This window comes from Triplophysa dalaica, chromosome 23 (genome assembly GCF_015846415.1).
Source record: "Triplophysa dalaica isolate WHDGS20190420 chromosome 23, ASM1584641v1, whole genome shotgun sequence".
Lineage (NCBI taxonomy): Eukaryota > Metazoa > Chordata > Actinopteri > Cypriniformes > Nemacheilidae > Triplophysa > Triplophysa dalaica.
The window spans coordinates 12962430-12976812 of record NC_079564.1 but is presented as its reverse complement, the minus strand read 5'-3'; the positions used below and the strand labels follow the sequence as shown (position 1 = coordinate 12976812).

At 37.9% G+C, this 14383-nt stretch overlaps 1 protein-coding gene across 9 annotated transcripts in view; it reads left to right on the top strand.

Moving 5' to 3' along the window:
• abi1a (abl-interactor 1a) overlaps window positions 1–14383 on the top strand; it is a 40509-nt gene that overhangs the window by 19631 nt on the left and 6495 nt on the right. For 3 of the 9 annotated variants that reach the window (XM_056737644.1, XM_056737642.1, XM_056737649.1), the window contains exons 3-8: window positions 3520–3696; window positions 7934–7948; window positions 9897–10000; window positions 10178–10318; window positions 13638–13738; window positions 14256–14360. In XM_056737644.1, the coding sequence (XP_056593622.1) occupies window positions 3520–3696; window positions 7934–7948; window positions 9897–10000; window positions 10178–10318; window positions 13638–13738; window positions 14256–14360 (643 nt within the window). The remainder of the gene's footprint in view (window positions 1–3519; window positions 3697–7933; window positions 7949–9896; window positions 10001–10177; window positions 10319–13637; window positions 13739–14255; window positions 14361–14383) is intronic. The other 6 variants (XM_056737647.1, XM_056737645.1, XM_056737650.1 and 3 more) reach the window with 3 other exon arrangements.

Here is a 14383-nt window from a genome sequence, read left to right as displayed (position 1 = left end):
GTTCCTGAGAGCAGGCGTAATTTGATTCTCCGTTGTGTAGACGCGCGGCTCAATTTAAACATCCGAAATAGTCAAATGTTTTAAATGGTTTATTTGTCAATGTCTCGCGGTCCGGATGGAAAGAAGCAAAGGTCTGGGATCCGGCCCGCGGTCCGCCTATTGAGGATGGCTGCTAAAGACGGTTTCATGGGATGCACACAGCTGCCCCGAAGTTAAGTTCTGGTCTGTGTTTGTTCATTGGTCCAGCTTGCGACTAACAATATAGCTATATGAATATTTAGTTGTATGTTAATTTTATATAAAAAAAAGTATTTGTTAAATGAGTCGTGTAACTTTATGGCATTTGAAGAAACCGTATGGGACATTGACATCAAGCGGTTGAGCTTGGTTATGTATTCTTTTTGTAATTGTTGTATAAATTTGATGATGTGTTTGATTAGTAAGTAAATGACACGTTCTTGAGCACGACACTACGATGTTGTTCGTTTGTTTTTTGCACGCAGGTTGTGTTAGATTGCTACACACAAGCAAATGTGTATGTAAACGATTATGACAACAGGGTTATGTTGTAATGTTTCCTCCATCCAACTGAATAGTAAGACAGGAGTTTACTGTATCCATACTCCCATAACCCTCAGTACTTCAGGAGCGAATTCTTACTAGCATGAACACAATTTCACACATCATTTTTTTTTTTTGGATGGGCTTTTATAAAGTTAAACGCCTTAATATTGTGTAATGCTTGAGCCCATTTCAGCAAGTGTATTTTCAGCTCTCAGGAAGAAGATGCCCCTCCCACTTCCCTCCACACCAGCTGCACTGCTGATTGTACAGTGCTTGTTGCTATTTTACACAATCACACCTTCAACTTCCGTCAACAACACTTCTCAAGACTCCAAATCTATCCACTGTCCATCCATCCCTGAGACAAACAATTTTATCCTCTTTTTTTATTGGCTGGATGAAACACTTCACACCGTATCTTACACGTAAGCAGTGCTTCTATAACTAATACTACACCAGTATTGACACTACTTATGGTTCTCATTGGTTTTTTCAAACGACTATGAGGTTTAGATGAACACAGAGCACAAGACTCCTCCTTGCTGATGTTGAATAAGAGATGTGATGATGTGACTCCACATCTTGGAGAAATGAAAGGAATCCTCTGTTGGTGTAAACAGCAGACACTGCAGGTCTTTCATCTCTGACAGGCGGTCTGTCACATCTGCTCTGAATCCTTTCTGTGCCAGAGAGTTTTCCTCTGACAGCACTGCTGGATGATGGGCTTGCAAATGAGTAATAAACATTTTATTTGTTGCTTTATGTTGTGTGTTAGGGCAAACGTGTCACCCATAAAGACTAATTGAAGAGACAGTGAAGTTAAGCCTTTACGAGGAGCTGAAACCTCCGTACTGAGTATTATCACACTCGCTTATAAATGTCTCTTCAGTCATTTTGATGAAGAAAGTACAAAAGTGCGCTGTTGTAGTTAACTTTTCTATCAAGCATTTTGATATTATAGTAATGTTTTATGCTTCATGATCATTTAAACTAGGGATGCACAGATACCAAGCTTATGTACTCCTACTCATGATGACGCACTGATTCCAAAGACATAGCTTTAAGATTTTTGCAATACAGAAAACGCGGACGGAATCGAGGAATCCAAAAACGGAATTTGCTGTCGGAATGGTACGGAATCTGGCAAATGTATTATTTCCCAACAAGAAATTTGCACTGAACAGCTTACAGCTAACATAACAGCTAACGAAACATTTAAATAATGTTTAAATATGTATTCAGCTCGTTTTGCCTGACTGTGTGTGAAAGAATATCGCGGTTGCTTGTACTGAGCCCATTGTGCTTGTGGAGCTTTCAGCGACAGCGTTTCACTGCAAGAGGACACGAACACATAAACAAACACTGTTTGCGGCGATCCTTCAAAATAAAAGTTTGGTTGTCTTGAACAAGTTATAATTCGACCACAGAATATATTGTTTAGTAGCTAGTAAAATTAAGCTACTTATCATAAAAAATAGAACTTAATAAAAACATTTTACTTCAATTTAAGTATACCTGAAAACAAAATTAAAAAAAATAATTTACCAGTAAGATACTGTTTTTTTAACATAATTTTACATTATACTGGCATTGGTTAAAGGTAGCAGCGAGTACCATAAAAAATGTATCGCTTAATTTAAACCTTTTAAATCTATTTATAACATGACAGATTTGCTTTGCAGTTAATTACAAAGAGTTCAGTGTTTGTATATATTTGTTTATAGATGTTTTTGTATGAAAAAGATGTCTCTGGGCTGTATTCCTCTTTTCTTTGAGGTCAAAAGTGTTTTACTTCTCCATGAGATCCAAATAAACTCATAGACGTCTCACCCAGAAGATGACTGAAACTGCTGAATCTACACAAAGTAAACCTCTCGTATCTGAATATGTCTTACTCTATGAACTGTACTGAGATGTCCACATTTACCAACTAAACATCACCTCTATCATCCGGTACATCCTCATACGTGTGTTGTCTTAAAATCCGGCAGATTTTTTGCACCTTAAACATGCCCATGGAAAAGGCATTTTTATGCTGTCAGCTTTTTTATAACCTTTGTTATACATCATCATTCAATAAAATTTCACCTGCTATACATCATTTGATAGGATAAAACACTCAACATTTATGTTCTGAACTTTTTTTTGCAATCAATAAAATGCTTAAAAATAGCGGCGCTTATATAAGGGGTTTTATGTAAAGAAGATTTTTTTCTGAGAAGTTGCAGGATTTTAAATAACCATAAAACAGTGTTTTCTAAAAGGTATTACTGTAATGCGATATAATAAAACAGTGCTTGGAAACTGTTATGCACCCAGAAATTATTGTTTTGTGCAACTTGTTTGTATGGTTCAGACCAGGAAAGTGGTCTCTAGATGAGAGATGGATTTAGGGGAGGGCTGTGAAAATAATCTTGGTTACAAGAAAAAGTTGAAACTGAGGCCGAGCAAGGTATTGCATCTTAATGAAATATTAGGCTAATCTTTATTTTCTTTCACACCGTGTGCACTGATAAATTGTACACAGCATTAAAGCACACAGAGTAAATTTTATTTCATTTTGACTTGTTAATGTGCATTGGCATAATTAGCATTGGTTTTGATAATGTGAAGAAAAATGATTAGAGGCTGAATACACTACAAGACTTTTGCCCAGATTTTTGCCCATGTTTTCAGTCTGGAGTTGTTGCGGACAGTCTGCAGATTTGATCATATATTGTTTTCTATTAAAACATTCAAAAAGTCTGCAAGTGAAAGATATCAATTTTTTTTAATCTGTTCAGATTTTAAAAGTCTTGTAGTGTATTCCAGCCTTAAGATGCTAGCAATATTAGCAATATTATAACATAAAAATGGACAAGAGTTACGTGATTCAGTAAATCATCAACTGAGCTTTCGAACTTGCTTGCACTATAGACCTCAGTTTTAATCTAGTGTTTGTCTTGTTTTCATTAGACGGTGGACATCCATAAGGAGAAAGTCGCTCGGCGAGAGATTGGGATCCTGACAACTAATAAGAACACATTAAGGACTCATAAGATCATCGCTCCACCCAACATCGAGCGGCCGGTGAGATACATCAGAAAACCCATCGACTTCACAGTACTGGATGATGTGGGCCATGGAGTAAAGGTAAAAAAACTCTCCAAATGACAATTTTCAATGCAATCATTAAGCATGATAGTTACCTTCAGATTTATTTTTTCTAAATGTTTCTTTTTTATATGTTTACATAATTATTTATGGAATATCATTACCAGTACATAAGAATGAGTACTTTTACTCAAGTTTGGTCCATCCATTTAAAACATTTATTATCAGCTATTGTTCAAATTATGTTTTTCTAATTGTTTGTCATTTTGAGCAACTACGTCTGTACATTGATATAGTGTAATATAGTTGTGTAGTGCAATGAGTTATATGAAGTTTAGGGCTGAAAATGGAGAACAGAAGATATTTCTGCATTTGTTTTTTTATGACAGTTCTTGAATGTCTGCGTTCTTCCACCACTGTGGGCCTAGCACTGCACTAAAATACAACTTTACTTTGGTTATTCTTGCATCGCTGACTCAGAAATTATTTCAAAGTGGCCCTAACACATGGGCCAATCTCATATTAATCTTGAGTACCTATTAGGGACGGGCATTTAAAGCAAAAATAATATTCGAAGATCGGTGAGAACTATTCGAAAATTATTCGAAATTCGCACCCCTCCCCCACATGGACGTATTTACAGTTTTACATACACACAAACGGAGAGAGACCATTTACGCTTTAAATCTGTGACGACACACTGCTTTATTTATTATGGAATAGGCAATATTAGATCAAGCTAAACATTAAGACAACGCGCTGAAACATTAATATACTAACAACCGAATGACGGCACTTATTAACACTGCGCCGATCAGCATCAACCACTCATAATGCTAGGACATTTCCTTGTACAATATGAGCATGCACATTTATACCAACTTAAAAAACAGCAGTGTGATTAATCAAAGAAAATATATTAAAGCCATAAAGATTTTAGACCAGACTTAAAACGTGTTAAAACACATTAACCGAATGACGGCATTTATTAACAGTCCGGAACGATTTAGCTCAAAATGCTTCCATTTCTATTGTCATGAAAAAGTTTCTCCAGTCTGGCAGTGATCGTTTTTTAGACGGAACAGTAAACTTGGGTTGTACAAACTCCAAAAGATGTTTAAAGCCCTCTCCTTCGACAAAGCCGATCGGAAGCATATCCTTAGCGATCATCTTAATAATTAAAGCTACTATTCGCTCTGCCCGTCTGGCATCCAAATAGGTTGGTCTGACCATAAAACTAGCAACTGATTGCTGACCTGTGGATGGACCTGCTGGGTGCTACGCCCTCAAATGATTGTGCATCGTAGTTGTTGATCGGTGATAAGCCAGCTTTGCATTGCAGAGTTTGCACTGCACTTTATTCTCATTCTTTTTATTAAAGTTCCCCCACACGGAACGCATTTTTGACACGTCTCAATTTATTGTATCTTTTATGCCACGCGGGTCTCCAGTGTGCGTAACTTCGTTAACAATTGTTGTGAGTAAATGTTTTCCTCTATTGTCTCTTGATTGACAGCCTTTAGGTTTAAGGTGCGTCGTTATTGGCAGCGCCACCCTTTGGTTACATGAACGCGTTAAGCGTGAAAACACAGCGATTTTTTTTAAGATCGCACACACTATTCGAAATTCTATAATTAAAAAACTAATCGAATATTAGAAATTTGTGACTCATCCCTAGTACCTATAGAGAAGTATTGCATACGTCATATCTTCGAAGATTATTTAGTTTGATCACATTTATAAAAGATAGATACAGCTTTTCGATTACTTCCCAAATAATACTGCACATGCGGGGGGGAGGGGTAGGCTGAACTAAAGCACATTGTTAACATAACTCAGACATCAGTTTAACTCACCGCATGCGGTTCATTTCTGGCATCTTTTAGCGCTGGGATGGCTCCATATATCAGTTTCAAACGATCTCCAAATCCAGTGTCATATCCACAGTTTATATAACATTCATCACACAGTGAAAAAACAAACAGCTGAACTTCGCGAATGTATGCTCTCTCTCTCTCCTGCACACAAGTGAAAGTATCGTCTGTGCATGCTTCTTCTCCTGCTCTCCATGCTGCCACACGGCGTGCCTCATGCTTTTCCGGGAGATTTATCCAATAAGGGACTAAGAAAATTTTACAAAACACCTTTATAACTTTCCGAATCCTGTACGATCGCTTGGGGAGTGTATCAAGAACAGAAATACTACGTAATACACCCAGCTCGTTTTTTGACAAGTTGACCATGATAAGCATGAGAAGACGGCACGTTTAACGTTGTGACACATTGTTGCAGCACCCCTTTAAAAGCACAGAAAGACTCAGAATGTACGACTGTGTCTTAAAAAATTATGAACAAATTACTTTTTATATAAAAAAGCATTTTGATGAATTGATCTGTCCAAAATGGCTTCTTCTCTCACTCAACAAGTTTGTTACTGAATTAACTTCTGACCCACTTAACAAACCACATCCCATGACCTTAAGTCATTTCTGACTCACGGCACAACAAAACACAGTATATTTTACAGAATATCTTGTATTTATGTATATTTATAGTACATTCGATGATATAATATCTGGTTTTTAATATTAAGATGTCTACTAACTGAAATGTTAAATGAAATTGAATTAATTTCCATCCGTCATTCGTGTTCGCTTATCACAAATGCACTGTTGTTCACATGTCTTTGAGAGCGGAGACGTCTAATGAGATCAGATTTGTACAGTCCAGCCTGGGTTCAGATCAGTCTTAACAGTCTGTTCATGCTCATCCGTCACTCACTTATATTGAATTAGCGCAGTGTTATTAAATTTACAAGAATTACGAAATCAAACAGTCAGCAGGTGTCTGTCGTGAAACAAAAACACAATGTGGCTGACTGTACATTATGTTGTTTTATTGTATATCCCAAATAAATAATGGAAAATAAATAGACAAACAAAATCCAACATGACATTTTTAAAATAGTCTGTAATAAGAGGGGCATGTTGACCCAAACGGGGGAGCTTGTTTTGTACCCTAAAAAGCCTTGAACAACAAATAGGACATTGTACACTTTCATTGACACGTCTTTTCTGTTAAGAATTGTCCAGTGATGTACTGTACATAATGCACATTCCAGCACTTACAGTTTGTTGACAGCATGCACCAGCATGCACTGCTGTTCTGATGTGTAATAACGTGTGACCCAATGACATCATCACCCTGCATCTGTGATTAATCTGGCAGGATTTTGAGTGGCATGAGCGAACACAAAGGATTATGGCTGAAATGATGTAGGCAACCCAACAGACAAAATCTATAACAGGAGTTTAACGCAGCGATCCATATTAAAGTGTCGGCTGTTTATGTTGATTGGGGTAAAAACTAAACACTGTTTATATGACATCACTGCACTAATTCATGATCTCATGAAACATACAGGTGAACATATATAAGTGTCTATGAAAACGTTCTGTGAAGCCAAGACACGTATTGCTGTCACAGATCTTCCTGATAGTATAGTATTATAACTGTTGACTGCACATTGACGTTCAACACAAGCCGTCACCTGACAATGGGATTAAAGCATCTTTCTTCGAGTTTACATGAGATCCAATGAGATTTATTTTCAATGTCAGTTGACCCTTAATCTAGGAATGCAGAGGAGTTCTACCATGATGTTTTTTTTTTTAATGTAATATACTTCCCATCTCTGTTCTGGAAAATATTCAGCACTTCTTTTCCCCTCCGTGTATCTGTTTCATTGAACATTAAGTGCTTTCACAGTTTGAGGATTTTGGCGCTGTCAGAGTGATACATTTTAGCTGTATTTGTGTCTGGCTGAGGGAGGATTGAACTCTCCAGTGATTCCAGGGACCCGAATGAACCCAGCATGTGTTTGCCTGACCGAGTTTATCTGCTGCTTACACCAGTCAGCCTGAAATCTTCCAACTGCAGCATGTCATCCTACAAGCTGCTCGACATTTGAAGTATTTGGGAGACAGCCAAGCTACCATTTTTACAGTGTTGCTAACTACAACAAACTAACTAACAGAGAATTATCATATGATGCACTTATAAAAATCAACATGTGTAATAAACCATGTCTAATATAGGGTTACACACTGTATTCCCAAACTTACACAGTGTATGTAGAGATTTAAAGTGTCTAAGAACCCTTATACATGAACATTTTGACTTGTCTCTCTCTCTCTCTCTTTCTCTTTATCTCTCTTTATTTCTTACTCTTGTTCTGTCATTCTTTCTCTCTGTCTCTTCCTCCTGCCCACGCTAGTGGCTTAAAGCCAAGGTAAGTGCACTTGTCTCATAACCTTCCCTGTTTTAGTCTGCCACAGATCGACTGAGTGATACTGTGTTAGATATTCATATTCCCTCATTCATTCCATCATCATAACCTTGCATATGTGTTTATAGTTGTAGCTCAAACTTCTGTCCCTAATGTGATCTGTGCTGTATTTAATGACATTAAAATAAATTATATATGCAGCCATTACAGGTTGTGCATCTAATTGAGCTATTTTAATGTCAAAGTAAATTTTTATGTATGTTTGGTAGCATTTATTTTACAATTCTTGGATTTTTATTTGTTCATCTTAGTCTTCATCTCTCCACTATAACTATTAATTCGCTGTTATTATTTTCCACATATAAAGTATTTAAAGTCATTTAAATGTAACTATGGTAATAATCATTTTGTGACTAAATCCCCAAATTAGGGTCGGGGGAAAGAACAATAATCTATTTCACGGAATAAGTATTTTTATTTCATGGTAACAATATATCTCACGGTAACAATCTCCCATTATAATTCCACGTATTATATCTTTTTTTTTTCTTAGATTTATTAATTTATCACAGTTCATTTGAATGCTCAATGCTAATGCAAATGTTGGCAAGTTATGAAAATGTATTAAAGATATCTAATTAAGTTCTGATAATGAGATTTATTATATATTTATATTTATCTTCTGGATATATCATATTTATACAGCAGGAAGATAGACAACATGTATAACAATGAAGTATGAATATATGCACATAAGGGGGCGTCATTTCTAATGGGGACAAAATTCCGTTCATGTCCCCCCCTTTCAAATTAGTTTGTTTTGATTTTGAACTGCACGCCCTCATCGTCACGGAGAAGTAGGACTGAGCAGTCAGCCTGTCTCGATGCGGGCGTCGCGTGCACACTTTAAAAATAGCTCACTTTTAATCATGTTCAATCAAACTTGAAGTACTTCTGTTTAATGACCTGAACAACGACCAGGTAAACCCACATTTCTGTCAAACCTTACCTTGTAATAAACACGATAGCTTATTTATTCAAATTTTATTAATTGGATAAACCCCTTGAGATGCACATTCTCCTTTTCAATACATAGGTGCCTTAGTAAAGAGATAAAGTAAAAAATCTTGCGGTAAGTGTTTCTTTCCCAAAATCCATTAGAAGGTAACAGCTTAACGTACAAAAAAAACGCAAAAGACCTGTTTATCACCGATATCAAACATAAACATAATAACAGAAAAGATTTATGTTCTCAGTTTGTCACTGCCCTGAGCCACGTTATTTGGTTTCTTTAAAATAAACAAGCTTAACTTGAGACTATTATCCCTGGAAAAAGTGCTTGTTCTTTTAACAGTAGCTAGTGCTTATTACAATTAAGGTTTAATAGAAATTTGGTTTTGTGTGGTCGTTGTTAAAAGATTTAAAATTACAACTAAATTAGCATTTTAAGATGACAGTAATTAGTTATTAATATGTCATAAATTGATTTTTGTTGTAAATATGCCTGACAAGATTCACACTGAATGATATTTTAGTGGCGTCTTCTGTAAATCAGTGAAAAATGTATATGATTTGTTTTTTGCTCTGAAAAACAAACAAAAATATGCAATTAAATTTAACAGAAAACCTTGAAACAATTCAAAGCAGTATTACAATTATTGTTTTATGCTTAAACCCTTTTTTGTCTTTGACCCATATATATATATATATATATATATATATATATATATATATATGAAGAGTTTGTATCCAAAATGAGTAAAATCTAAAATCATGTTTTTTATTATGTTATCAGGTTTTTATTGTGTTTGTTAGCTGTATATTTTTTTATTATGGCTTAAATCGAAACAAATCAACTGCAGTTTTTGCAGAGATTAAATGTCTCCTGAGTTGTAACCTGAAGGTCAGATGTGTTGTGAATCTAAAGGTGATGTTTTTCATGTCCACTCAGCAACACGGCAACAATCAGTCAATCAGAGGAGGAACTCTGTCCAGGACGAACCCACCGACACAGAAACCTCCCAGTCCACCGCTGACAGGACGAGGGACGCTTGGGTAAGTGCTTTCATTTCAGAGTCTCTTCATTGTATGATTTGTATAGGCAAGTCTATATGAAAACGATAAGTCAACTGATATAAGGTCACAGGTGTGCATATGTTCACTTTTATATTTAGACTTTTATAAATCATGTTGATGCTTTTTAATTTGAAAGGTTTGTTTTCTCTGGAACAGGCGTAACACTCCCTATAAAACTCTGGAGCCTGTGAAACCTCCTACAGTACCCAATGATTACATGACGAGTCCTGCTCGCCTGGCCAGTCAACACAGCCCGGGACGCACGGCATCTCTCAACCAGAGACCCAGAACCCACAGGTAACATGTGTAGCCATGCATGTATCTAGGTCACTATGCCGTGCGAGCTTGTGACTTTAGTGGTCTCACAAAATTATTATTAGGACACGTCGCATATAACAAATTGCAAATAGTTTGGTAAAGTAACTACCAACCGCTTATAGTTTTAGATAGATTACATATTAAGTCTGAATAAGTGTCTCAAAGCCGATGAATTAACATAAACACCTGCTATTTTTATTTATTTATATTATTGCAGTGGGAATGTCTGTGAATGTTAGAGTGTGTTTGACCTCCTCATTTTTTTCATGGTGTTCATGTTGAAATGACTGTGTGGGTCATTTTCTTCACACCCACTGACGTGTGTAAATAAAGTCAGCACAAACCCACCACCTCATGTGCTGTCTAAACCAGAGGAATAAGCCACTCAACACACACTCACAGCGTTTATAAAACATCTCATTCACACAATCATTACAGCAGCAATGCATGCTGGGTATAACTGAATTGGCCTCAGTGGTAAATTCTTCAGTGCCGATAATATTTGCATATTGCATATTTTATATGTACATTATGTTTACATTACCGGCACATGACAGTTTAATGAATCCACCAGATCAAACCAAATAAATAGTTTCTCACAACATCATTTTGAGCAGGAGTGAAGGGCTGTATCCACTGAGGCGCTTTTTCGCGGCTGAAAACACTAGCCACCGCGTACTGCCCAAAGTTGAGCATTGTTCAACTCTTGGCGCCCGGTCGAACGCCGGCAGTGATTGTGGGAAAAACGCATAGCACCAGCGATGAGCACGGAAAAAACGGCAGCTGTTCGCGTTTTCAAAAAACGCTGCGTTTCCATTGGAAACAATTGAAAAAACATACCGTACATCGGCAGAAACGCCTTGATGGACACAGCCCCTAACGCACGTTGTTTCTGTCAGATTCATTTATTTAATATTACACTCTGTATATTAGTGTAGTAGAGGATAGGAGTTACGTTCAAGCTTTGATTCTGATTTGGATATTGTGGGAACTCAGTAGAATTAAGGTGTGAGCTATTTTTCGTAACAACAAACAGACAGTAAGATGTTAAATGCGGCTGACACAAAAGATGCACAACATGACAACAAAATGCACCTCTGCCATTACAATGAATAGAGAGGAATGCAACGCTCCATATGACCGCTCTAGCAAAGAAAGCCATGCCTTCCAGTAAAAACCAGTTGATAGATACGGACGATTCTCTGGGGCGGGGCTTATGTGAGGCGCTTGCCAGCCTTTGTGCAGTAGCTAAAGACACATTGTAAAAGTTTTTTTTTTTATATCTAAGCTACGAAATTAGGGGGCTGTGTCTACCAAGGCGTGGTTTTACATTTGTATATCCAATGGAAATGCCACGTTTTTGAAAACGCGAGAAGCTGGCATTTTTTTGTGCGCTTAGCGGCTGCGGTGGCCGTTTTCAAGGGAACTCCTGCCGTTTACAAAGTGTACAAAGTTGGCTATGTTACAGTCCAGTGTTCCTGCCACCATGCCAAAAATCCTCCCCACCATGACTACAGTGACGCACTCTTTCCCATTCATTCATTTGTCCGGCCATTGTTGCTAAATTTGCAACTCTTTCACTAGATTTAGCAAATTTTTTGAACGTAGCGTCTTTTCAGATAAACCGTTCATTCAGTAGGAAAATGTCATCAGTACTGCCCAGATTGCGCAACGTCTCACTTTCCCATTGCAGGGAATGCGTTTTTGAGTGAGTGGCAGACAGCAGGGAGAAATTAAATGGTTTTAGCCAAAAAAGCGCAATGGCTAATGCTAATGCCCTGGCTTTCCGCTCTTTTAATTCACCATGAAACGGAAGTTGACTTCTTTTCATATGGTGACGTGTATCAGAGTGAAACGGTTTCTTAAATTAGAAGAAAAAAATCCCTTTTTGGTTGGTTTATTGTAAGTTGGGCCTGGAGGGGAGGGCCAAAAATGCCAGTCAGTATAGTCCTACCTTTTTTTTGTTGCTGACTTCATTTGGTGAAGAGTTGTTGTTTGCTTAACGTTTTTGATTAAAGATTACAAGTGCAAATGAACAAAAATAATAATGGTGTGCATAGATAAATCATTATAATAATCACTGCAACACGGTGTAAAACACAGATTTGGGTCTTGGTTATAAAACAGAACTGACAACAAACACAGAAACAGAAAATATGTACATGAGAACGGGTTTATTGGGCAAACGGGTATGAAATAGCAAATATTGCTGCCTTCACGCTGTCGGAAATTCGATAATTCCTATGGAACTGTGCTCTGTTAATGTAAAAAGATACTTGTAATGTTTTAATTCTACTTAATCATTGCTAACATGAATGTTACTAAATACTTTTAATATTAGTAAATCCAGACGTTGCTTTCGCGTTTGTGGTGGGAAAAATCCCACTTTCAAGGTGTCTTGTAGGCAGTATTAAAACTACTTGATGATGTCACAAATATGTTAATTAGTGTGTGACGTTATCAATCAAGTGATGCCACATTTTCACAGAATCCTAGCGGAAACACTGAAGTCCATATCAGGTTTAATTACTGACCGGAAATATGCTATTTAATGACTTTTGCCAGCGATTTTAGAAACATCTGCCTTCCACCATTCAAGGAGATTGGGTTGTTGACCTGCTATGAAGTCAATAACAGGCCTTGCAAAGATGGCCGCCGAGTGGCACGACTTCTGATGGCTGCTTTTATCCACTTCAAGTGCATTCAGTTCCTATCCAGAATTACATTTGAGGCATTTGGCAGACGCTTTTATCCAAAGCGACTTACATTGCTTTATCCTATACATTTTACATAGGTATTTGCAATCCCCTGGGATCGAACCTACAACCTTGCATTGTTAACGCAATGCTCTTACCACTGAGCTACAGGAAAGCTCAGAGGAAAGAATTCCTTGAGTATGTGAGCATTATTAAGTGCGTTTTATCCAACACTTTCCTCAGGTTCGCTGGAGTCAGCGTTCTCTATTCTTTTCTCGTGTGTAATTAAGATGAAGTATGACTGCACGTTTCCATCTGGTCCATTATCTGCTCTTCAGTTGCTTATTCAGCTTCATATCAACTCACCGAAGCTCTCTGGCTTCCTAATGCACTGTGGGATATTCTAATATGCTCTTATTGCATAACCGCATTGCATCTTACTGTCAAACCGCTGTCATTTCAGTCAGATTGTTTGTCATGGCTCGGATCTCCGCTTCAGTGAGGATAAACACTGGATCATTTAAGGGGTGAAAACCCAGAAAAGTTTTGTTACACGCCAATCCACATGACACTTGACTCTCTTTGTCTCTTTCCCATTATAGCGGCAGCAGTGGGGGTAGCGGTAGTCGTGAGAACAGCGGCGGCAGCAGCATCAGTATTCCCATCGCCGTGCCGACTCCCTCTATTCCCAACCCAATCCAAGGTGAGCTGCCGTGCACACGTACAGTATATCTGCTGCCTAGTTCACACACAAGAATAAAAACACATTGTCTGAGGAAGGATTATGGCGTTTTCCATCTTAACTCTCTCTCGCGTCGTGTTGTTCACTGCGGTATATCCTCATCTCTCTGGAGTGATAAATGGAGCAAGATTAGTTCACTAAACTGTGCGCCTGTAGCTTTCATGTCCTCATTTTTCCAGCTAAGGGTTTGGTAAAGTAGGCCACTCCAAGGTGGAAGACAGGTTGGGATGGAAAACTGTAAAGGAGAGGAAAGTCAAGGATAATAAGCAGAAAAGAGGTTTCTCGTGTGTTCTCCTATGAGAGCCAACGAACTCCATAGCAACACCCTGCATCAGCACCATTGCCTTCCCATGCCATTTGTGTTATTTATGTTTTTCTGACAGATTATTTGAATGGATGCCTTTTTGAAAGTTCACATATTTGTGTTGTGCGTGTTTGTAAACCAATTTTTTTCCTATGCGATGATTGCGACTAACAGCCTCGCCCATGTCATGGGCCGCTCCTACTGGAGCTCCTCCCCCAGCCCCTCCTCCTCCACCCCCATTCTTCGGATTGGGTCCACCAATGCCGGCGTCTGTTATAGGTGAGCCCCAATCCCATAATCGC